The following is a 25,587-nucleotide window of genomic DNA, read 5'->3' on the forward strand; positions in this document are numbered from 1 at the left end:
TTTATCAAATCACCCAGTAAGTGCAAAATGCAGTCTCTGGGTGGCGATGGAGCTAGTACCCGTCTCAGTGCTGAAACTGTTCTCAAGTTGGCTCCCACGCCGTGGCTTTTCTACGTGGCTTTCGTTGGTGGCAAACAGCAGAGACGCACCCAAGCTGCTGACGATTTTCATGCAAAGGTGAGGCTGCTTCAGGGCGGCACTCTGGGGGACGTGGATGGCAGGGCAGCCCTGGCTTCGTGTGTCCAGGGGGGGCCTGAGCAGCAGAAGTGTGGGAACTCGCCACTGACACCCACCTGTGGTCTCTGGTAGCTGCTTTCTGTGGCTGTGGGAACAAATGATCACAAACAAGGTGGCTTCAAGCAACAAACCTTCCATGCAGTCCTGGAAGCCAGCATCCAAAATGGCATCACTAAGCTGACCCTGAGGTGTCATCAGGGCCATGTTCCCCAGGAAGGCTCTGGGGGAGGGTCCTTCCCAGCCTCCTGATCAGCCACCATCTGATCTCTGCCCCCATCCCACGTCCCACTCCCACTGCCTCCCCCTTCATGCAGCCTCCTTCCCCGTGTGTGTCCTCCTACGAGGACCTTGGTGATTACGATGGACTACCCAGTGCTACACTTTGGACATTGGCCCTTTCCAATCCTCACATTAAAATTTAATCCCCAGTGTGGTGGTGTCGGGAGTGGGGCCTAGCAGGAGGTGTCCAGGCCATGGGGGTGGATCCCTCATGAACAGATCAACGCCCTCCCCTCTGAGGTAAGTGTATTAAATCAGGGCTCTCCAGAGGGACAGAACTGATAGGATATATTTACACAGGAAAGGGAGTTTTTTAAGGGAGAATTGGCTCACACCATCACAAGGCGAAGTCTCATAACAGGCCGTCTATAAGCTGGGGAAGAGAGGAGCAGGTAGTGGCCTAGTCCAAGCCCGAAAGCCTCAAAACCAGGGAAGCTGACAGTGCAGCCTTCAGTCTGTGGCCGAAGGACCAAGAGTCCCCGGCAAGACACTGGTAGAGGTCCCAGAGTCCAAAGGCCAAATAACTTGGAGTCTGATGTCCCAGGTCAGCAGTGGAAGGAAGCATCCAGCATGGGAGGAAGAAGGAAGCCAGGAGACCCAGCAGGCAAGGTCATCCCACCTGCATCCACCTGCTTTGTTCTTGCCATGCTAGCACCCAACTGGATGGTGCCCACACATATTGAGGGCGGGTCTTCCTCTCCCAGCCCACCAACTCAAATGTCCACCTCCTCTGGCAACACCCTCACAGACACACCCAGAAACAATACTTCATCATCCCTGTGGGCATCCCTTGATCCAATCAAGTTGATGCGTAACATTAACCATCACAGTGAGTGGGTTCTTGGTCTGCGAGTTCCCAGTGAGAGCTGGTTGTTAGCAAGAGCCTGCCACCTCCCTGCCAGGGAGCTGGGCCAGTTCCCGCCTGTGGACTGACAGGCATGTGCACCTCTGTAAGAGCCATGTGTGTATGTGTGTGTGTCTAATAGACAGTCTTACATGAACTTTACAATTTGCTAACATCAGTTCATAGAAATTGCAATGCAGACGGCAGCACAACAGGGACATCCTGGGACCCTGCCCATGGTGCTCATCGGGGAAGAGGAAGGTCCTGGGAGAAAACGCCATGACCTTGTTCCCACATCCATGTGGATTTCCACAAAACAAGGAAGGCACAACCAAACAGTCTTGTTGGGGCTCATTTAACAAGGAGAGAAACTCAGAAAGCCACCTGGAGGGAAGAGGGAAGAGAAGGGTCCGTTGAGCAGATTTCGTGGGTTTCTGAAAAGTACAACGCCGGGAACCACAATGTCACCCACGGTGTCAGGCGGCCTTCATCACTGACTGTCCCTCAACCACGCAGTTGCCTCCACCAGCATGATCAGAGGAACTGCAGAGTGCACAGCCACTGGCAGAGTGCTCTGGCAGCCACTACCATGCGTGGCATGAGAAAATTTACTCATCCCCCTTTGGCTAAATTGCTAAATGTGGGAACTCAGTTTGGAGCTCTGTGCAAAAGGAAATCAGACGAAGGGTCTCGGGGGGCAAAAACCAGGCTCTGACATTTCGGGAGATCCGCCCTCACTTTCATGGGCTGAGTCCTCCCCCAGTGAATGCACTGGGGACAGGCTATGTCCAAAAATGTTTTGCCAGGGATCCTTGAGTGAAGAGGGCAAGACGACACAGAACCATTGCCAATGGCATTCCTAGGCCTCTGCAATCACCGGCTTAGCCTGTGGCGATGCTGGGGACCATCACCTCATTGCCAGAGAACTGGAAATTCAGTTCTTTGTTTCTGGCTTCAGCCTTTCTCCTCCTTCTATGTACAGTGTTAAGGGTTAAGGAAGAACACGGGGTCTGGCATCCAGCAGCCTATGCCCTGTTCATTGTCCCTTTAGGAGCTGTGTGACCTGGGCTGTTCACCCACAGGAGACCCTGCTTCGTGGGACTGCATGGAAAGGGCTCAGCACAGGACTAGGCAGGGTGCCCCAATGCACTGAAAGGTACCCAAACCACCAGGCACAGTGTCATTCATCAGAAAGACATCCATGTCAAGGCCTTCTTTGTCTTTTCCCTCCCATTTCATCCTTGTCCTTCCCTGCCCATATTAAAATTGGGCATATTAAAATGGAGCCATTCTGAACGTCTCTCATTGCCACTGCCTTTTGTTCCTGATTTTCTCCACCCTTTCTTTGCTTCTGGACGTCTGGTTAGCAACTGTTGAATACAGCCTGAAGACCGACAGAATGACAGCACGTGGGGAGAAGGCTGCCCTCTCCAAAAATACAATGCTAGGTGCTAAAGTACCTGTATCCAAAAAACAGTGGAAGCCCCTTTCAGAATGCAGCTGCTGGGAGGCAGGAAAACTCCTCCAATCAGTTCCCCTATGCTTCAGCCAGGGTTCTCCAGAGACACAGACCCACGGGATGTGTGTTTGTGTGTATATATTTACACATATATTTGTAATATGTGTCTATGTACATATTTGTGTATGTGTATACTTTACGTATACATATGTAAAGAGATTTATTTTAAGGAATTGGTTTAAATGATTGTGGAGGCTGACAAGTCCAAAATCCATAGGACAGGGCAGCAGGCTGGAAACTCAGGCAGGAGTTGATGCTGCAGTCTGAGGGCAGAATTCCTTCTTCTCTGAGAAACTTCAGGTTTTGCTATTAAGGCCTCCAACAAATCGGATGGGGCCCACCCACATCATGGAGGGTATACCTTTACTTAAAGTCAAGTGACTGTTGATGATAATCCCATCTACAGAACACCTTCATGGCAACCCCTACATTAGCATCTGAGTAGATAACCAGGTGCCAGAGTCTAGCCAAGCTGACATATCAAACTACCCATCACATGCAGCCCATTTCTGCCTCTCTCCCTTGCTGTATCCCTTCCTTGGCTTGGGTCCTCTACTGTTTAGACTTCTATCCATTCTGTTTCTCCTTGTCTTCAGAATCAGGAAGTTTGCTATCTTGGACTGAGCAATCCAAAAAGCAAACGGTCCTTGATGATGTTCATTTCACACCTGGTTGCAAAAGAAGTGCCTGTCACAAAGAAGCCTCTTCCTCACCACAAATCCCAGAGCCCTAGACTGGAAGTCAGAAGGCCTGGGGACCGCTGACTTATCACTAATTTTGGAATTCTTACCATCTGTCTCTCTAGATTTCCATTTCTCCCACAAACTGGGGATAAAAAAGCCAACCTCACTGGGTTGCTGAACATTCAACAAGAACACGTAGAAAAGCATTTGTGAACTTTAAAACTCTGTGCAAATGGAAAATTCATCACTATCACCATCACTATCATTTTCAGTATTTTTTTATTTTATTTTTTTTTGAGATGGAGTTTTGCGCTTGTCACCCTGGCTGTAGTGCAATGGTGTGATCTTGGTTCACCACAACCGCCGCCTCCTAGGTTCAAGCTATTCTCTTGCTCCAGCCCCCCAAGTAGCTGGGATTACAGGCATGCACCACCACGCCTGGCTAATTTTGTATTTTTAGTAGAGACAGGGTTTCTCCATATTGGTCAGGCTGGTCTCAAACTCCTGACCTCAGGTGGTCCGCCTGCCTCAGCCTCCCAAAGTGCTGGGATTACAGGCGTGAGCCACTGCACCCGGCCCATTTTCAGTATCTTAATCACCATAATCATGGCCATCATCAAAACCATCACTATTATCACCATCACAACCATCAACATTACCACCATGACCACCACCATCACCATCAACATTACCATCATGAACACCATGACCACTATCAACATTACCATCATAACTACCATCACAACCATCAACGTTACCATCATCATGACCACCACCATCACCATCAACATTACCACCATGAACACAATGACCACTATCAACGTTACCATTATCATAATTACCATCACAACCATCAATGTTACCATCAGAATGACCACCATGATCACCATCAACGTGACCATCATCATGACCACCACCACCATTGACGTCACCATCATTATCATCATTATCAATATCACCATCAACACCATCATTGTCACATCATCACCATCATTCTTCAACATACACCCAAAATGTTTAAGTGCTTCATCTCTACCTTAGATAAATCCACTTCTGTCTATCTTCTGATTCTCAAACCAGAGTAAACATTAGAATCCCCGAGGGGCTTAGGAGAACACAAAGCACTGGTCCCTGCCCCCAAGAGCTTCTGATCCAGTGGGACTGGGGTGAATCCTGAGAATCTGCCTTTCTGTCAAGTTCCTAGTCTTCTGATGCTGTCTGTCCAGTATTTTAAATCATTAAGCAAGGGTCAGCCAGATGAACTCCACCAACTATCCCAAGACTTCTGAGAAAAACCTGCCTTTGCAGCACAGTTGTACATCATCAGCACTTTCCAGATGAGCATATTTGATCCCTGTTAAATGGTGCAGCCAGCCATCATTTCTCCCACAAACTCAATATTAAATGATTCATTTTTCATAATTGGGAGGGGAAGAACAACTGTGAATGAAAAATAAAAGCTGGGGATATTTTATGGGCAAAGATCCACAGAGTGAATCCAGTCTCTTTGTATTAATAAAACACAAGGCAGGAAGATAAGGAGGAGGAAGCCGGCTCCTGACAGGCACTGTCAGGGCCCATTCTGGGCATGTAGATTGGCAGAGACCTCATTCCACCAGTTACCTGAGCAACGTCTATGGCATACGGAGTCTGATCAGTTCAGGGACAGTGCGCATCACTTTCTTTTGGAATCATTTGTGGCACTGGTTGATTGTCCTTAGGAAAATAGAGACAGATGGCACAGGGTTGGTGCTGGTGCAGTTTTGCTGCTGTGAGGGCATACTAAGCATCCTGCCAGGCCTCACGTAATAAGGGCATCTCCATCCCAGGTGGTCGCTGCGCCAGTGGCAACAGGGCTATAATGGGGACTGACAGGGAGGGGGCAGGCCACCCAAACTGACCTTTTATCCCGGGTGCCATGGAAGACTCGCTTCCCTGGAGTGCCGTGTGGCGGTTGTAAGACACCACCCAGGAGAGTCAGAAATAGCTTTCGTATTACCCAAGTGTTTGCCTTGAGTCAACGGGCATCAGCAGCTGTTTTCTGAACAATTTAACTTTTTAAAATAAAGGACCAAAGAAATATATTATTTAATGTCCAAAAAATAATGTTTAATCCAAGCCCATGAATGCACAGCTAACCCCAAAGGGGCAGATGCAGTCACACCACGAAATCAAAGAAACCCACAGCCTCCTCATATTCACCACTGAAAAGAGGACATTTTCTGGGAGTGTAACTGTAATCTCTATAGACCCATCAGCAAACCAGGGACCTATTTCAACAATCAACTTTATATTAGACATTTGCAAACTGCCAGATTCAAGACTAAAATCCAGGCTCACCATAACTGAAGAGTTACGTAAACTCCCTAATGGCTGATATGGTTTGAATGTGTCCCTACCCAAATCTCATCTTGAATTGTAGTTCTCATAATCCCCATGTGTCATGGAAGGGACCCAGTGGGAGGTAATTGAATCATGGGGGTAGTTACCCCCATGCTGCTGTTCTCATGATAGCGAGTGAGTTCTCATGAGATCTGGTTTTATAAAGGGCTTCTTCCCCTTTTGCTCGGCACTTCTCCTTAATGCCACCATGTGGAGAAGGATGTGTCTGCTTCCCCTTCCGCCATGATTATAAGTTTCCTGAGGCCTCCCGAGTCATGATGAACTGTGAGTCAATTAAAACTGTTTCCTTTATAAACTACCCAGTGTCGGGTATGCCTTTATTAACAGCATGAGAATGGACTAATAGTGGTTATGAAACATCTGGGCCCAGTTGTTGGGCTGAACTCATTCATTTTCAACACAACAAGACTGTATATATTAGGAATGTCTAAGAAGAGTATTAGTAAAATCATTCGTGGAAACCAATTCTAAACTAAAGTCCTCTCTCTGTGCAATAAGATATACAAATCATTTCCAAATGAGGAGAATCATGGAAATGTCAATTTTCAGTTCAAGTGGATCTGACTGTATAACATCAAAAAGCACTTCTATAACTCGTTTAGCTAAAAAAAAAAAAAAAAAAAAATACAAGCATTTAGCTTAAAGGATTTTATTTTCACCCTAAATGGTTCTCTGGACAACTGCATCAAATGTAGATGAGCTCCATTTCTGTGCAACAGAATATTACCCAGCCATGAAAAGGAGTGAAGCACAGGCACAGGCTACAATGCAGGCGAGCCTCAGCAATATGATGCTGAGTGACAGAAGCCAGACACAAAATCTCATCTATTGTATGATCTCATTCATTTCACACGTTCAGAATAGGCAAATTCATAAAGATGGAAAGTCATGAGTGGTTTTCTAGGGGCTGGGGGAGCGGGAGTGGGGAGTGGCTGGTTAGTGGGTACAGAGTTTCCTTTCAGGAAAGGAAAGTTCCCAAAGCTAAGATAATTTCTTAGCTAGACAATGGGGATGGTTTTGCACAGCATCATGAATGTTCTTAATGCCACCAAAATGTACACTTTAAAATGGTTCAAATGTTAAATGTGATGCTGTAAGTATTTTGCCACAATTTTTAAAAAAGTTTAGGACCTGGGCTTGTGCATTACACCACTGAACACCCTGGCCCATGATTGGCTGGGATTGTTCTCCCTCCACTCTGGGACAGCGGACCCCATGGGGGTGCCGATGGAAGGCAAGCCCCCTCCCGTGTGATCCTCAGAAAGCTTGTCCCACTGGATGGAGGGGCGGCAGAGCCAGCATCTCCCAACAGCTGCACAGTTGGAAGCACTTACGTCTTTGCTGCCTTTCCGGCGCTGACTGCTGCATGCATTTCCACATTATTTGTGCCATTTGCTCTAATAGGATGGAGCCAGTGTGAGCAAGCACACTGAGACGGGGCAGCAGCTTTGCACTAAGAGAGGGAGGCACCTGGAGCAGCCTCCGAATAAGAAAACATCCGCAACAAAACGAGCCGACCTCACGTCACACATACAAACACGACTGTGGAGATGCACAACCATCACCCACTGTGATCCACATACACCCTTCCTGACGCTGAGATCTCTTTTACCTGAAATGGAGTCTGGCTGTTATAGTTTTTTAACTCCTTATTTCCGCCTCGAAACAGAAGCACTCTTGCACAGCTGTCCTGCAAATAAAAAGGAGAAACCTGTTTGTAAAATGGTAGCACAGACATTCTCCAAAGAAATCTGTCCAGAGTCTTAAGCTCACGGGAAACCAAGGAAACAGAAGTGCACAGTTAAAAGGGAAAGCACGTTGCTTTCATCTGGCTCCTGTATGCTGTCAGGTGAGGCTCACCTGCTGCCAACTATGGCCAAACAATTTCACTTGTTAAGACTATATTCTATAGAAAGTCTTGCACATGTATATAAAATATATAATAAGTGAGATATCTTCAGTAAAATACAGAAAGGAAGAAAGAAGAAAAAAAAGAAGAAAAGCAAGGAAAATCTGGAAAACATGTTCTAAAATAGGGGAGAGTGGGGATATATTCTAAAACATTCTTCACCTAGGCAGTCTCAGGACAAAACAAGGCAGATGACTATAAACTGAGAAGAAACATATCCAGGAACTTCTAAATAGAAAAGGCAAGTCTCAAAACAGTAATATTGGCCGGACACGGTGGTTCATGCCTGTAATCCCAACACTTTGGGAGGCTGTGATGGGCAGGTCACCTGAGGTCAGGAGTTTGAGACCAGCCTGGACAACATGGTGAAACCCCATCTCTACAAAAATACAAAAATTAGCTGGGCATGGAGGCACGTGCCTGTAATCCCAGTTGCTTGGGATGCTGAGGTTGGAGAATCACTTGAACCCAGGAGGCAGAGGTTGCAGTAAGCCAAGATCGCACCCACTGCCCTCCAGCCTGGGCAACAAGAGTAAGACTCCATCTTAAAACAAAACAACAACAAAAAAACAAAAAAAAAAAATTGCTTAATTTCATTTGCATTTTAAAGGCTTAAAGAAAAACTAATAAAGGCTCAAAGTCTATATTATAGAAAAGCAGGCACTATGTGTGGAAGGATATGCACCAATTAACAGTATTTACTTTCATGGAAAGGAAAAAGGATTAGGGAGAGAACAGAAGGAATCTTTTTTCATTTCATTTTTATTTTTTGAGACAGTCTCGCTCTGTTGCCGAGGCTAGAGTGCAGTGGTGCAATCTTGGCTCACTGCAACCTTCGTCTCTTGGGCTCAAGCGATTCTCCCCACCTCAGTCTCCTGAGTAGCTGGGATGACAAGCATGTGCCACCATGACCAGCTAAATTTTTCTGTAGAGACAGGGTCTCACTATTGCCCAGGCTAGTCTCAAATTCCTGGGCTCAAGTGATGGAAGTGCCTCTGCCTCTCAAAATGCTGGGATTATAGGCGTGAACCACAGTGCCTGGCCAGAGGATCTTTTTTTTTATATGTGAACTTACATTTTTTAAATGTTGTTAAAAACCAGCTAAAGTTATTTTTATTTATTATTTTTTTTTTGAGACAGGGTCTCACTCTGTCACCCAGGCTAGAGTGCAGCGGCACAATCACAGCTCACAGCAGCCTCGACCTCCCACCTCAGCCTCCTGAGTACCTGGGACTCCAGGGACGCGCCACCATGCCCAGCCAATTTTTGTATTTTTTTGTAGAGACGAGGGCCCACATGTTGTCTAGGCTGGTCTCAAACTCCTGGGCTCAAGCGATCCGCCTGCCTCAGCCTCCCGAAGTGCTGGGATTACAGGTGTGAGCCACTGCACCCAGCCTCTTATGCATTTTCATAACAAAAATGAATCTGCATCCATCCATTGATTGGGCATCTACCATTTGCCCATGGGGCTGAAGGAGAACTTCTCGCCAATCCCTCTGAAGCTCCCAGTGAGGACTGCAGCAGCAAATAACTACCAATAAAAAGGCAGTGGTAGAATGTTGATGTAGCCAATAAAAGGCTGCGGTAGAATGTTGACATAGCCAATAAAAGGCAGTGGCAGAATGTCGATGTAACCAGTGGGGACTGCAACGGCAAATAACTACCAATAAAAAGGCAGCAGTAGAATATCGATGTAGCCGTACCGACTATTAGAATAATTTTGCCTAGTAAATGCAGGTGGCTGTTTAGAATAAGCAAACTCTGTTTTTGGAAGTGCATTTAAACGATCAGGGGCTGGACTGGTTCTTGTGCCTCGGCAGCAGGGGCCTGACACTGGGCTGGGGGCACCTTCTCCTACAGGACTCTGGGCCTCAGTGCAGGTCACAGCCGAAGCCTGTACTGGGCAGACCCTGGGAATTCCATCCTTACCTACAGTCTAGTGTACAGACAACAGGTATGACCACCTGGACTCAACACTGCACAAACATACACCAAATAAAGGGGTAAGTGGATTAAATGACCAGGGCTTCCCACCCATGACAGGTCAGAGACCCCAGCCCGGGCCCTGGGGGAACCCTGTCCTCAGGAACAGCAAGATGCCAAGCTGAGTGGACACTGCACAGGCGGCGGGACCTGGCAGATCAGCAGATTTGAAAGAGAGCTGATTTGTCGGGCGCGGTGGCTCACGTCTGTAATCCCAGCACTTTGGGAGGCTGAGATGGGCGGATCACCTGAGGTCAGAAGTTCAAGACCCGCCTGGCTAACAACATGGTGAAATCTCGTCTCTACTAAAAATGCAAAAACTAGCCGGGCATGGTGGCAGGTGCCTGTAATCCCAGCTACTTGGGAGGCTGAGGCAGAAGAATCACTTGAACCTGGGAGGCGGAGGTTGCAGAGAGCCGAGACTGCGCCATTGCACTCCAGCCTGGGCAACAAGAGCGAAACTCTGCCTCAAAAAAATAAATAAATAAAATAAAAATAAAAATAGAAAGAGAGCTGAAAATCTAGAAGGAAATAGGGAGCAGCTGCCAACAGGTCCTGGGTTTCAGTCTGGGTGAAAAAAAAATGTTCTAAGGTTGACGGTGGTGATGGTTGACGGTGGTGATGGCCGACGGTGGTGATGGCCGCACAACTCTGTGAACAGACCAGCGATCATGGAGCCGTACACTTTAGATGGGTGAACTGTATAGTGTGTGAATTACATCTCAATAGAGGGTCACATACATATTTAAGAGGACAGACAGCAGGAAGGCGGGCCACCCTGGCAGAGAGTCTTCATCCCTGGCTGGGCAGGTAGGGCAGGCCAGGAGCATACTGAGCTCTCAGGACTTGGCTGGTTTCGGGGTGGGGTGCCCACCAGGCCTCTGCCCCATGAGGGTGATTATTAATGAGGGAACCACACTCTCTCCGGCAGCTAAGAGTGTGGGCTGCGCTCACTTGGGAGACACAGGTGGGCGGATCTGAGTTGGGTAGTAAAGGCTGCCTCGCCTCTGTGTTCTCCAGCATCCTGGGGCCTCGATGACTGTGGCCGGCTTTGGTCACTGGCTGTGTAAAAAGCCACCTGCGTGTTTGGGGGCACACTCTGCCTCAAGCCCCACTGAGGCCGTCTCTGTACACAGTGGGGGGCTCTGGCCACAGAAGCCACTGAGTCAGGCATGCGGAAATGAACATGGTACGCTCCACAGACCGTGCTGAGTGTTCTGTCCCACTGCCCTACAGGAAGGTCAGGCTGGTCAGAGGGGGATCCTCAGAGCCCCTGCACCCCGATCCCAATTAGAAGCAAAACCACCATGGTTTCCCCACCCCCTGGCACAGTGGTTCTCAACCAGGGGCGATTTTGCCTTCACGGGAACATCCGGCAATGTCTGGAGACATTTTTGGCTGTCACAACTGTGAGTGCTACTGGCACTTACTGGGTTAAGGCCAGGAATGTTGTGAGGCACCCTGCAATTAATAAGACAGCCCCCCCACGGCAAAAAACCACCCAGCCCCAAACCTCAATAAAGCTGAGGTCAACAACCCCTGTCTTCACGGCTCCAAATGTTACTGATGATGGATATGAGTCGTGAAGAGCTGCATCCCTAGAACGGTCTCAGAACAACACGGACTCCTGTATGAATCACATGCCACTCCCCAAGCCCATTGGCCCCTGGCCCCAGCTGATCAGGCCTCAAGGGGACGCCAAGCCCTAAGCTATTCAGGGTCTTGCCTCTGGAACGTGTCCTCAGACTCAGGGACAGCCCAGCAGGTTTCACAGAAGATGCTCACCCATTCCTGGGAAGCAGGAAGGCAGAGGCGGCCTCTGTCACCTCTCACTACGAGGACCACGCATGTCAGCAGGGGAGGGACAGGTGCCCATGGAGCTGTCAGCCTGAGGCCCATGGGACAGCAGTGAAAGGAGAGCCAGCAAAGCCACGTGTGAGGCTCGAACAACACTGCAGATGGAGGCTGAGCTGAGAAAAAGCAAACACAAGGAAACGAGCCGCTAGAAGCCCATGGTGTTTCGAAACAACGTGTGAGTGCAAGAGCATGCAGCAGCCGATATAGAGTGATGCTCCGCACAGGGTTTTGGGGTGGGAAACCCCTGCAAAAATCACAAATGTGGACTCCAGTTTTTACGCTGAGATTTCCATACTCTTCTAATTATTGCCATAAACGTGTTGCTTTGAGTACAGGATAAAAATATGTAAGGGAATTTTCAAAGATATAACTATGTTCAGCAAATGAATCTTTCATGTTTGAGGTACAATTAAATCCAGAGTTTCAAAAACAGAAAGCCCTGGCGTCAGTTCTGCTGTGCCTGGAGTCCACACCGTGGGAGGTGCAGGTCAACACTCCGGGCCTGCTTATTTCATTTTAGGGTTGCAAACTATGGCCCTTGGGCCGAATCCTGCACATCTAATTTTGTAAATAAAGTTTTACTGGGATGCAACCACATCCACTCACCTGCATATTTTCTGTGGCTGCAAAGCCTGAAGTATTTACTCTCTGGGTCTTTACGGAAAAAAGGATACCCAGCCCAATTTTAATAAAGTATTCCTGCACCTCCCTAACGCGGTCACACGTTCACAGAAATGACCATGCTGGCAGGATGCCCTAACAGTGGACATATTAACAACGGTCTTCAGGCCCCACTTAGGCTGATGACAGGGAGTGCAGGGTGATAACCAGCTTCAGCACTGAGAGAAGGGTTCTGTATCTTGTCTTCTGAGCCTCAGTTTCCTCCTTTTTAAAGTGGGAATACCAGGCTTGGTGGCAGCAGAATGAGCCTAGTGCACTGTCAATGACACAGGTGGGGGTCTCCTTCCACCCCCAGCAATGCCCTTTCCCTGGAAAGTGACCCCTGACCCCCAGGAGAGGGGCCCACCCATATGAGTACAGCCCCTCCAAGTCCCAGGCACATGGGCCCATCGGGGTGTCACCGGGAAACTGGAAATGGTGAGTTTCTGCAGGTGACCGGCATTTCAAGAGATGCACAGAACGCAGCCTTCTCCACCGGGATGAGACAGAGTGTGCAGAGCACTGGCCGGGCCCCTGGCTTTTCCAGTCCCGACCTAGCCCTTCCCCACTCTGCCCCAGCTGCAGGACTTGCCCTGTGTCCTGATTGTGAATCCAAAATTTCCCATCAAATCACCCCCAGTGGGGTCCTGTTATTTCCAACCCCAAAGAGTCTTTCTTTTTTTTTTTTTCTAGAGACAGGGTCTTGCTCTGGTGCAATCTCAGCTCACTGCAACCTCTACCTCCCAGGCCCAAGCAATCCTCCACCTCAGCCTCTCAAGTAGCTAGGATTACAAGCGCACGCCACCATGCCTGGCTAATTTTTGTATTTTATGTAGAGGCAGGGTTTCACCACGTTGCCCAGGCTGGTCTCGATCTCCTGGGCTCAAGCGATCTGTCCACTGTGGCCTCTCAAATTACTGAGATGACAGGGGTGAGCCACTGCACCCAGCCCAAGGTCTTTATTAAAATTACAGTATTATCAGACTACGGTGAGCAAAGAGTTTTTGTTTTTTGCTTTGGTAAGAGAGAAAACGAAGAGGAGGCGGAGAGACCACAGGGCCAGGATAATGGGATGATGGCTCTCAGCCAGTTCCCATCTGGAGCCTGGTGGGGGCAGCAAAGGGAGAACAGGGCAGCAAGGGAGGAGGGGCCTCATGGGGGTGGGCATCAGTGGGGACATGAAGGCTGGCCCCTGGGGGTCTTGCTCACCTGTTTGCTCTGGGCTCTAACTGCACCCTGGCCCAGTGGCCTGAAAGAACCACCCAGCACTGACAAAACCCAGATGGCTGGGAGTGGCCTGGCAAACTGGAATTCAGAATACGAGAGCCCTGCTCAGGGAAGAGCCTGGGACACTCTTCCCAACTCCTCTTCTCAGTAAGAACTTTTTCTGAAAATTTCCTATTATAAGCTGGACATGGTGGCTCACACTTGTAATCTCAACACTTTGGGAGGCTGAGGCAGGAGGATTGCTTGAGTCCAGGAGTTTCAGACAAGCCTGGGCAACATAGCAAGATCCCATCTCTATATAAAATGAAAAAAATTAGCCAGGAGTGGTGGTGCGTGCCTGTAGTCCCAGCTACTTGGGAGGCTGAGGCAGGAGGATCCCTTGAGCCCAAGAGGTCGTGGCTGCAGTAAGCTGTGATGGTGCCACTGCACTCCAGCCTGGGTGACAGAGCAAGACCCTGTCTCAAAAAAAAAAAAAAAAAAAAAAAAGAGACAGAGAGAGAGGGAGGGAGTTTGAGAGAGAGAGGGAGAGAGAGGGAAGGAAGGAAGGAAGGAAGGAGGAAAGAAAGAAAGAAAGAAAGAGAAAGAAAGAAAGAAAGAAAGAGGAAGAGAAGAGAAAAAAGAAAAGAAAATTCCCTATTATAAAGGACACGTATTGCTGATAGAAAGCTAAGAATAAATCCTCAGCAGGCACTGCCATTCCAGGGGGATACAGGTAGGATCCAAGAAAAATCCTCCACTACCACCTCCGGTCACTCAATGACTTTGACGGAGTCAATATCATACCTCCGACCCATTACTGCATGTTTCCCGGACATCAAAAAGAGCTCAGGTTCCATTAGTTATTTTGAAATTCAAGGGTACATGGTTCACTTGGCTTCATAACAATGATACCTCCATGTATGTGTGCATATCACACACGTGTCTGTGTACACATCTGTGAACATGTGTTTTGCAGTTCAAAATGCACATCTACCCACTTCTTCTGATTTAACTCTCAAGGTATGTGAGAACTCTCTGCCAGGGAGAACAAGAGGCCCATTTTACAGAGAAGGTTAATGTGAAAAACTCAACGACTTGCGGCTTCGGAAAGGAGGAGAAAGGAAAAACTGTGATCCAGGAGGTGCTGGTGGGAGCTTTTGGCTCCCTTGCGAGGCTGCTGGCTGCCCTGGATTCCTTTCAGAGGTGTATCTTATCTGACAGGTCTTTATCCTTTTAAATAATTCAGTGAAGTATAAATATAGAAGCAATTGGAATGCTTTTTGAAGACCCGAGCATCAAGAATAATATCATTTTCACTGCCACTTTTTCTCTTGGCATGAATTTTCCAAAACACTTCCCTTAATAAATGTACCTCCCCCCGAAGGAGCATTCCTGGGGCTCTCACTGTACCCACCGAGAACACAGTGTGTCTGCAGTTCCCATCAGCTGCTGGACCCCCAGACCCCATCATTTCCATTTACAGATGAAGAGACAGACGGAGAAAGCTGCGCATTGATGCATGCAGTGAGTCCTCATGGAGCTGCCAGGTACCGTCCTAGTCCCTGGGGACACAGATGCAAACCAGAAAGTCAAGGTCTCTGCCAGGCTTAGGCTGGAGAGGGGGCATAGAAAACAACCACACAGCCTCAGGATGGGTGGGTCTGATGCAGACAGTGGAGAGGGTGCGGCTGGCTGGGCAAGCTGAGCCCTGGGATGGGAGGAGAGAGAGCCTGGGGACAGCCAGGCAGAGACAGAGGCCATCCCAGCAGAGCACCAAGACCCGAAATAGAAACCGGCGAGGGGCCAGGCGGCAGCAAGCTGGGATGAGGTGGGCTGGACAGGAGAGAAGGGCACAGGACACAAGCCCTGGGTTATGCAAAGGGGGTTCTCAGCAGCGGAGGGAAGAAGAACTTGGGTGACAGAAAGTGGATTTGAGGGAAGACAGACTGGATGGAAAGACAGAGGCTGGATGGTGAATACATAGTCCTGGAGAGAGACGGCAGGGCCCCAGGCAAGGGTGAGAGGGGTGGTGGGGACAAGAGGGGTAGAGGAGACAAGAGGGCTAGACGGGCCCGGAGAGGGTGGAGACGGAATGAACAAGCCCTGGGATGAGAGGGACGGTGAGAAACAGGAGGCGGCCAGGTTTCAGGCCTGAGCTCCAGGGGAAGGGCGTTATTTACAGAGGGGGGAGCAGTTGCCGCTCTGGAGTCTCCTAAGAGGTCGGCACGTGGGGACATCGGCAAAGAGCAGGCATCACTGCCAGAGCTCAGGGCAGAAGTGAGCTGGGAGACCCTGAATGGGGACTCTTGGGGTTTTCTAGAAGGTGTACAAGGGCACAGACAGGCCCGCCTGAGGTCACCTCGGGAGTCACTGCAGGAGGGAATCTGGGTAACAGGAGCATGCAATGCAGACGCGGAGAGATGCCACAGAGATGTTGAACTGGATGGGGACAGAGACGGGACCATGGAAGTGCCATGTGGGTGTGACCAGCTTCGAGCAAGCAGGGATGGAAGTCTGACCACACTACGTCAGTGAGACAACAGCCATGAGAAGGTGGAGGCCCTGTGTGCAGAACTCTCCCAGGGAGATGAGCAGTGAGTGGGGAAGTTGGGGGGTGTGTGTGTGTGTGCAGAACTCTCTGGGGGAGATGAGCAGTGAGCGGGGAAGTTGGGGGGAGATGTGCAGAAGTCTCCCAGGGAGATGAGCAGTGAGTGGGGAAGTTGGGGGAGGTGCAGAAGTCTCCTGGGGAGATGAGCAGTGAGTGGGGAAGTTGCGGGGGGGGGGGGGTGTGTGTGCAGAACTCTCCCAGGGAGATGAGCAGTGAGTGGGGAAGTTGGGGGGGGCGTGTGTGTGCAGAACTCTCCTGGGGAGATGAGCAGTGAGTGGGGAAGTTGCGGGGGGTGGGGTGTGTGTGTGTGCAGAACTCTCCCAGGGAGATGAGCAGTGAGTGGGGAAGTTGGGGGGGGGCGTGTGTGTGCAGAACTTTCCCGGGGAGATGAGCAGTGAGTGGGGAAGTTGGGGGGGGGTGTGTGTGTGCAGAACTCTCCTAGGAAGTTGAGCAGTGAGTGGGGAAGTTGGGGGGGGGTGTGTGTGTGCAGAACTCTCCCAGGGAGATGAGCAGTGAGTGGGGAAGTTGGGGGGGCGTGTGTGTGCAGAACTCTCCTAGGAAGATGAGCAGTGAGTGGGGAAGTTGGGGGGGGGTGTGTGTGCAGAACTCTCCCAGGGAGATGAGCAGTGAGTGGGGAAGTTGGGGGGTGGCGTGTGTGTGCAGAACTCTCCCGGGGAGATGAGCAGTGAGTGGGGAAGTTGAGGGGGGGTGTGTGTGCAGAACTCTCTCCCAGGGAGATGAGCAGTGAGTGGGGAAGTTGGTGGGGGGGCGGGGTGCAGAACTCTCCCGGGGAGATGAGCAGTGAGTGGGGAAGTTGGGTGTGTGTGTGTGTGCGCAGAACTCTCCCAGGGAGATAAGCAGTGAGTGGGGAAGTTGGTGGGGGTGGGGGTGTGTGTGCAGAACTCTCCTAGGAAGATGAGCAGTGAGTGGGGAAGTTGGTGGGGGGGGGGGGGGTGCAGAAGTCTCCCAGGGAGATGAGCAATGAGCTGGGAAGGTGGGCGGGGGGTCCGTGAAGCCAAGGGAGCTTCTGGAGACAGAAGTGGGTGGAGTGTCTTCATAAGCAAATGGTCATGAAGTAAGAGAAGGCAGAGGTCAAAAACAGAAACACTGGTGGCAGACATGCCCACGGGCACTGACGACGTTGCAACCAGGATGTTAACTCGGAAGCTCCAGGCCCTGTCAAGCCATTTCCTTTCAACAGCACTGAGGCTGTCCTCACTTAAATGTCACAGACACAAATTACTGCACACTCCAAACTAAATCAGGAGTTTGTTTTCAGGTTAAATTATCTTTTGAAATAAGGCTGTTTGGGCAGCTGTAAATGTAAAAACAACTAAGATGTCTGCATGAGTAAAACGGGGAAGTGGCTGGGACACTGTTATCATCGGGGCAGGGCTGGAACCTGGTCCCTCAGACCAGCCCTCCCCTTGAAGAGCTGGGCCTCTAAGTAAGGGCCAGGGTAAGTACGAATATACCCCTCACTGCCATGGGCATAGGTGCTTCTGCCTGACCTGTGCCCAGTAGAGGCCCCTTTCCCAGTTAGTGGGTTATGGGAATGCATCCACAAGGTGTGGGTTGGAAGCCTGGCTTCCTCATTTACTAACAAGTGGCCTTTGACCACTCCTGGATCTTCTGGCCTGTATAAAGGGAAAGCCAACCAAGCCAACCACCCACCAGAGCTGGGGGAGGTGAAGGAAAGGGCATGTGGATGCCGTCTCCATTCAGTGAGACCCACACCCACAATGCCCAATGCTCAGGGAGCCATCACCCCATGATGGCCCCATGGGAGCTGCCACAGAGCAGACAGGTGCTCCGCGGGACACCAGCAAGGGCACAGATGCAAACAGGAAACACCGTGTCCTCCTACCCTGGCTTGCACTGGTATCAAAGAGAGGCAGGCTGTTTTTTATTCTATTATTTTTACCTTCCAGACAAATTGGCCTAGCCTAGTAACCTTTGATATTTAAAACTTGCTTTGCTCCTTCGTCATCCAGGGCAGAAAAATGAATGCCAGGCTGCTCTCCTCCCTCTGGAGCTCTTGGAGAGCCAGGATGAGGTGAGGGGTTGACATATTAGACACAATTTGATACTTACAATCAAAGCCCTAATTAGGTGACTTCATAAAAGAAGAGAGACTATTCTGATCATAGTGTATTTTATTACAAGTGTGGAGGTGGTAAGGCCTGCCTAAAACTGATAAAGCACATGTAACAATCCATACACCTGGGCGCTTTTAGATCTAACAAGGAGAGGCTTGTTATGGGAATATCGTCAATAGCAGCATCACCATCATCATCATCATCACCGTCATCACCAACCTGCATCAATCACCATCAATAAGACCATCGTCACTATCACCATCACCACCATCACCATCACCACCATCATCACCACCACTGCCACTACCACTATCACCATCACCTCTGCCACCACCATCTCTCACCATCAATATGACCACTGTCACGATCACCACCATCAATACCACCACCACTACCACTATCACCATCAATATCCTCAGCATCATCACCAGCACCATCACCATCACCACCATCACCTGCATCCCTCACCATCAGCATGACCATCATTATTATCACTGTCACCACCATCCTCACCATCACCACCACCACCATCACCATCCATATCATCACCAGCATCATCGCCACCATCACCATCATAACCATCATCACCATCACCACCATCATCACAATCATCACCATCACCTGCCATCACTCACCATGAACATGATCACTGTCACTATCATTACCATCAGCACTGCCATCATCATTAGTACCATGACTTAATCTACAAGTAGAAAGAGGAAGGGGGTGATGTACACAAGTAGTCTCAATGGCACACTGAGTGACAGACACTCCTGCTGTTTAGCGCCCAGAAACTGTGAATCCTAAATGCCCAGCGATGCTTGGCACAGTCCTAGACAACAGAAGACTGCATCCTGACCCCCAGTGTCTGTAGCAGAAAAGCTCAAGGGCTATAAGACTCATCCAAAGAGACTGGAAGAATCTGAATATCTGGGGAAGGCAAATAAAATGCCTTTGTGTGACAAGTTCTCCAGCAGCACAAGGCAACACTGCAACCATGACTGTGTATTTGGCAACCACAGGCCATGTTCAGGGAGAAGGCCTGTCGAGCCACCATTGGATGCCATGGTGACTTTGGTCATGCTCTGTGAGGGCAGAATAGAAAGAGACCTTAATAAGCATGGAGTCTGGTATGCTGGTCCTGTCTCACAGTGGAGCTAGCTGCTGCTCTGCAGATTCCTCAGCATCACTGGGATTCTGGGTTATGGGCTGGAAGCCTGGCACCTGTACTATTCACAGGTTCTTTGAGTAATTCCAATGTGGAGGTTACAGCTCAGCTAGAAACCTCATTTATTCTGCTGCACATGCCATCACCATGACCATGCTCACCACTATCATCAGCACCATCACTATCAACCTCCACTATCATCACCATCCCTGTCGCCATGACCACCATCATCACCATCACTATGATTACCATCACCATCACCACCACCACCACCAACCACCACTATCATCACCATCATCATTATCAACCACCACCATCATCACCATCACCATAGCCACCATCACTATCACCATGACCACCTTCACCACCATCATCAGCACCATCACTATCAACCACCACCATCATCACCATCACTGTCACCATGACCACCACCATCACCATTACCATGGTTACCGTCACCATCACCACCACCACCATCAGCACCATCATCATCTTCACCTTCACCATCATCACTATCAACCACCACCATCACCACCTTCATCATTGCCACCACCACCATCACTGCCTTCATCAACACCTTCATCATTATCACCATCAGCCTCACCATCACCACCTTCATCATCACCACCATCAGCAGCACCACCACTGCTGCCAGCCTCATGACGACCATCAGCAACAGCATCATCACCACCTTCACCATCACCACCACCACCACTGCTATCATTACAGCCACTATTTACTGAGCACCTACTATGTTCCAGGAATACCATATTACCATATATTTGTTTTCTATTTTTAGCCTCTTAGCAACCCTATGAATTCGGTATAATTATCCCCACATTACAGATAAGGAAATTCAGGGCCCTAGAGAGACAATAGGTTGTCCAGGACAGCATAGCAAGGCAAGGCAATGGGCTAGTCCAGATGAAACCCAGACCACCATGCCTCTTTGAATTACTGTTCCACTTCCTCAGGGCTGTCTCCTGACTCCTTTCCTTGAATCCTGTCTTGATTCAAAGGCACCTCTGTCCCATCCCTAAACAGTCTGTTGTTCAACACTACTCCCTGCATGCCCTGTGTGTGTGTGCCCTGTATGGCACCCTTTCAGCTTAAAGTTGCCAGAGTGGTTTCTGCTGCCTGCATGAATGCCTGCTCTAATGCAACCACATGCCTCATACATGTGTAGACAAGGGGGAGTGAGTATAGCAAGGTGTTCAAACGGTGACTCAGGAAGGAAAGAAGCTTTGGGTCAAGTACAACACGCAGTGCCTGCAGGACAAAGGTAGGGGTTCTGCATTCCTCCCGGTCACTTACTGGCACCTGGAAGATGCAGACATGAAGCTGTGCCTCTCTTGGTATCACACGAGATGTGGTTTGGACCAGCTTCTTTAACTACATCAGTAAGACACTCCAAAGAGTTTGGGGAGGGCATGAGGGAGGAGATTAAAGACACCCTAGAACCCTAAGGAGTATGAGGGATACACGAAGCTGGATCCTAGACCACTAGCAGACATTCCAACTGACTCTGTAGCCTGAGATCAAGGGGCCAACCAGTCCAGAGCCTATGACCCTGCCCATTGGTTCTTGGAGGCTAGACAAGGCTGGAAATCAAAACCAGGGGAGCCAGCTAACACATTTCTACCCAGACACAGGCGGAAGTTGGAACAGCTGTTCCCTCTGGAAGGGGAGAGCTCTCCATACTACCTCCAGAGGCTTCCTGGCTGCAGGAGAAGCCATTCAATCTTGGGGAGGGCGATCCATCAATAAGACAGGTGGGGGAGAGGAGGAGATGCAGCCTTCCATTCCAAGGCTTAGAGAAGGATGGCCTGCAGGCTTAGAGAAGGATGGCCTGCAGGCCAAATTGGCCCACTCTCTGTTTTGTAAATAAAGTTTTTTTTGTTTTTGTTTTTTGTTTTTGAGACGGAGTCTCGCTCTGTCACCCAGGCTGGAGTGCAGTGGTGTGATCTCCGCTCGCTGCAAGCTCCACCTCCCGGGCTCATGCCATTCTCCTGCCTCAGCCTCCGGAGTAGCTGGGACTACAGGCGCCCACCACCACGCCTGCAGAATTTTTTGTATTTTTAGTAGAGACGGGGTTTCACCGTGTTAGCCAGGATGGTCTCGATCTCCTGACCTCGTGATCCACCCGCCTCAACCTTCTAAAGTGCTGGGATTACAGGCGTGAGCCACCGCGCCTGGCCGTAAATAAAGTTTTATTAGAACACGGCTACACTCTGATTTACATACTGTCTATGGCTGCTTTTGCACTACAGTGGCAGTTGAATCGTTATGACAGAGTCCATGCGACATGCAAAGCCTAAAATATTACCCAACTGGCTCTTTATAGCAAAAGCAGATGGCTCCTGTGCTAACCTGAGGCCCAAGGTGGAGAGAGGATGTCCTGAGAGCCCCAGCCAGCTTGGGACTCTCCTGGAGCCGGCAGCTGAGGCATAGGACAGATATGGGGCATGTGGAGTGTGGAGTGATACCAAGTCAAGCACAATACAGATCATCAAAATGTTTTAACCTTTTCTAATCAGAAAGAAACATCAACACTTTCAAATACCATCTTGTCCACAATTATTTCAAGTGACAAAAAACAGGCTTTTCTTGAGTTTTCAAGATAAAATGTGCTTGCAATCTACTAGGGAAAATTAAGGAATGTTTTTCCCATCCAAAGCAGTAATTAGGAAGCAGATGTTGGTGCAGATGTGTTTACCAGCCACAGCCAAGCCTCATGATGTGTTTTTCTAATGCAGCTGAGTAATGTATCTCCACACTCACACAGACATTTCAGCATCCACACCCTGTGGCATACCTAGGGACACAGCTGCATACAAACCACATCAATGTGCTTTCCTTGAGGGGGAAGCCAGCAGCTCTGCAAAATGCTGCTCACAGCTCAGCTGAAATGCTACCCAACGGCAGCCAGCCTGGCTGTTCTCTTGTGCCAGGTAAGAAAGATGGCGGCTTATGCTTCTGATGATATCCACATGTGCTTCCTCTCAGGTGGACCCAAGGGGAAGGGAGCATCAGCAGAGAAAACAGGGAAGGCATAATAACTACCTGGTCCTGGACATTTTGCCCTGGCTATGTCTCGCAAACGGCTGCAGAGAAAAGTGTACAACTATGTGAGGGAGTCATTAGCACAAGGCTTGACTGAGGGGCAGGAAGTCTGAATTGGATCTTGAAGGATGCATAGGAGTTTTCCAGGGCAAAGAATCCAGGAAGATTGAACAGCTAGAAGCAAAGTGGGACTCCAGCAGAGTGGCTGGAGGGGCCTGGGCTGTGAGGAGTCACGGAAGGGCTGGGGAATGGCTCGAGTAAAGGATGAGGCTTGAGATTCCATTTCGGAGGCCTCCATGAGCCAATAGGATGGGAGCACTGCTTTGGGATGGGAAGAGAATGCTGACAGCCTGCAAAGGATGGACCCGGGCACAAAGAGCCCTGGGCATCCAGCAGAGTCCCTCCTCTGAGATCTCCCTCTGTTCCTCCAGGATGAAGAGCCACATCCCCTCCCACCCCACGCTGCTCTGCCACTTAGTGTAGCATCCACATCTCAACACCCTCCAGATTTGAAGTTCCTTGAGATCAGAGAAAGAGAAAAAAGAAGGCACGGACAGAGAAGTCCTTCAACAGTGATGTCTAGGAATTCACCTGACTTTGAGCACCAAGGAAACAGAGAGACAGGCCCCTGTCCTCCTAAAGCAGTGCCTGCACCCCACCTATGCCCCGTGAGCCCAGGCGCCTTCTCACCAGCCCCACTCCACAGGCCGCCCCCACCACTTAACCCCCCACAGCTTCCCCCCTCCTGCAAGACCAGCAGCCTCCTGCGGGACCAACAGCCGCCTGCGCCCCCGCTTCGCCTCCCCGTGAGGCCATGGTGCACACACTGGGCGGGGTGTCACTTGGCCTTGTCATTTAGGATGCAGCCTCCCCGAGGGCAGGGCTCACATCCCAGAAGCCTCTAGTGTTTCCCAGACACATTCACTTCCTGCTATCCTTGGCTCTCACACTTGTTCTTACAGGGAAGTGTGAAGACGATTTGCTTTTTCACATCAAGATTCCACTTGTGGGCATTTTTCCCCAAAAGAAATGAAAACAGGGTCTTGAACAAATGGTTGCATCTATGTTCATAGCTGCACTATCCACGACACCCAAATGGTGGAAGCCACCGAGGGTCCCCTGACAGATGTCCATGCACATTATCCACACAATGGAGTATTATTTACCTTAAAAATATTACTCAGCTTAAAAAGGAAGGATCAAAAATTCTGACACAGGCTACAGCGTGGACAAACCTCGAAAACATTGCACTCCATGAAATAAGCCAGACACCAAAGGACAAACACTTTATGCTTCTACTCATATCAAGTCCCTATAACAGGAACTTGATATGAGTAGAAGATTTTCCTATAACAGGAAAATCTATAGACACAGAAAGCAGAACGGGGTTGCCAGAGGCTGAGGAGAGGGGAGAGTTACGTTTGATGGGGACAGAGTTTCGATTTTGCAAGATTAAGAGAGTTCTGGAGATGAATGGCGGGCAGTTGTACAGCCATGTAAATGTACTTAATGCCACTGAACTGCATACTTAAAAATGGTTAAAATGGCATAAATTTTGTTATGTGTATTTTACCACTTAATGAAAAAGCGCATTGGGGCATATCTGTCCCATGCAGTGGTGGAAGGCTTGTTTTTTTTTTTTGTTTTTTTTTTTTTTGAGATGGAGTCTTGCACCCAGGCTGGAGTGCAATGACACTATCTCGGCTCACTGCAACCTCCGCCTCCCGGGTTCAAGCGATTCTCCTGCCTCAGCCTCCCGAGTAGCTGGGATTACAGGCACATGCCACCACACCCAGCTAATTTTTGTATTTTTAGTAGAGATGATATTTCACCATGTTGGCCAGGCTAGTCTTGAACTCCTGACCTCAAGCGATCTGCCCACCTCGGCCTCCCAAAGTGCTGGGCTTACAGGAGTAAGCCACCGTGCCTGGCCAGGCTTGCATTTTTAATTTTTATTTTGGAGACAGGGTTTTGCTCTGTCACCCAGGCTGGAGTGCAGTCTCATGATCTCTGCTTGCTGTAGCCTTAAACCCCCAGGCTCAAGTGATCCTCCCACCTCAGCCTCCTGAGTAGCTGGGACCACAGGCATATGCCACCATACCCGGCTAATTTTTTAAAATTTTTGTAGAGATGGGGTCTCACCATGTTGTTCAGGCTAGTCTCAAACTAGATCAAGTAATCCACCAACCCCCTCGGCCTCCCAAAGCACTGGGATTACAGGTATGAGCTGTTGCACCTGGCCGGAAGGCCTGCTTTTGTCATGTGATGGTGCCACGCATACCTGGTGGGGGTACCAGAACTATCCTGGGGCTTTGTCCACCACGTCCGTCCCCATCTCATGACTGTGATCTGCCCCCTCCATGTTCCACATAGAGACCTACTGACAGGGTAGACGGCCAACTCCAGAACTGAATAGAGTTTGCATCCCTGCTATGGAGGGTGGATAAGAGAGCCCGGCTCCTCGCACGTCTTCTGGAGCACGGATGGCGTGGAGGCGCAGCAACTGACCAGACCTGAGTCTTGAGCCCAGTCCTGGCACCAGCTGTGCGAGTGGGACGCTCGCCTTGCTTTCCTGGGGCTCTGTTTCCTCCCTTCTACAAAAGGGTAACGGTTCCCACCGAGGCAGCAGGTGAGGATGATCTGAGATGCCCCCTGCAAGGCCTTCCCGGTGCCCCCCAGGGTCAGGGCTGGCTGCCGCTGCAGCATGTGAGAAACAAACTTACCCATTTAAACCCAAAGAATGGACTTAGAGACCCAGAGAACAGCGAAAATGAGACTCTTAATGATGGTTTTGCAAATCAGGTGTCTGATGGACAGGCACACCCATCACAGTTTCAACACGCAATTTAACCCCCAGTGCACAGGTCCCTCCCCCAGTTCCTCAAAGGCTGAGTACTATGGGTTACAATTTTTCTGGACATTGCCTATTGGTTGTTGGGTTGGGGCTTTAGGTGTTTTTTTAAGGACTGTTTTGCTGCGTTTTGCTGCAGCCCACAATGCAACAATTTTAGTTAGCTTAGGGGCTTTTTAAGTATTTGACTTATGACTAAAGTAGCTAGGCAGGCTGGT

General features: G+C 49.6%; 1 protein-coding gene across 4 annotated transcripts in view; it reads right to left on the minus strand.

The window, feature by feature from the left end:
• The window catches only part of SHANK2 (SH3 and multiple ankyrin repeat domains 2), a 683,630-nt gene that overhangs the window by 483,803 nt on the left and 174,240 nt on the right, over positions 1-25,587 (minus strand). For all 4 annotated transcript variants that reach the window (XM_030811436.1, XM_030811433.1, XM_030811432.1 and 1 more), the window contains exon 10: positions 7,578-7,655. In XM_030811436.1, coding sequence (XP_030667296.1) covers positions 7,578-7,655 — 78 coding nt within the window. The remainder of the gene's footprint in view (positions 1-7,577; positions 7,656-25,587) is intronic.

This window comes from Nomascus leucogenys, chromosome 4, assembly GCF_006542625.1.
Source record: "Nomascus leucogenys isolate Asia chromosome 4, Asia_NLE_v1, whole genome shotgun sequence".
Classification (NCBI taxonomy): Eukaryota; Metazoa; Chordata; class Mammalia; order Primates; family Hylobatidae; genus Nomascus; species Nomascus leucogenys.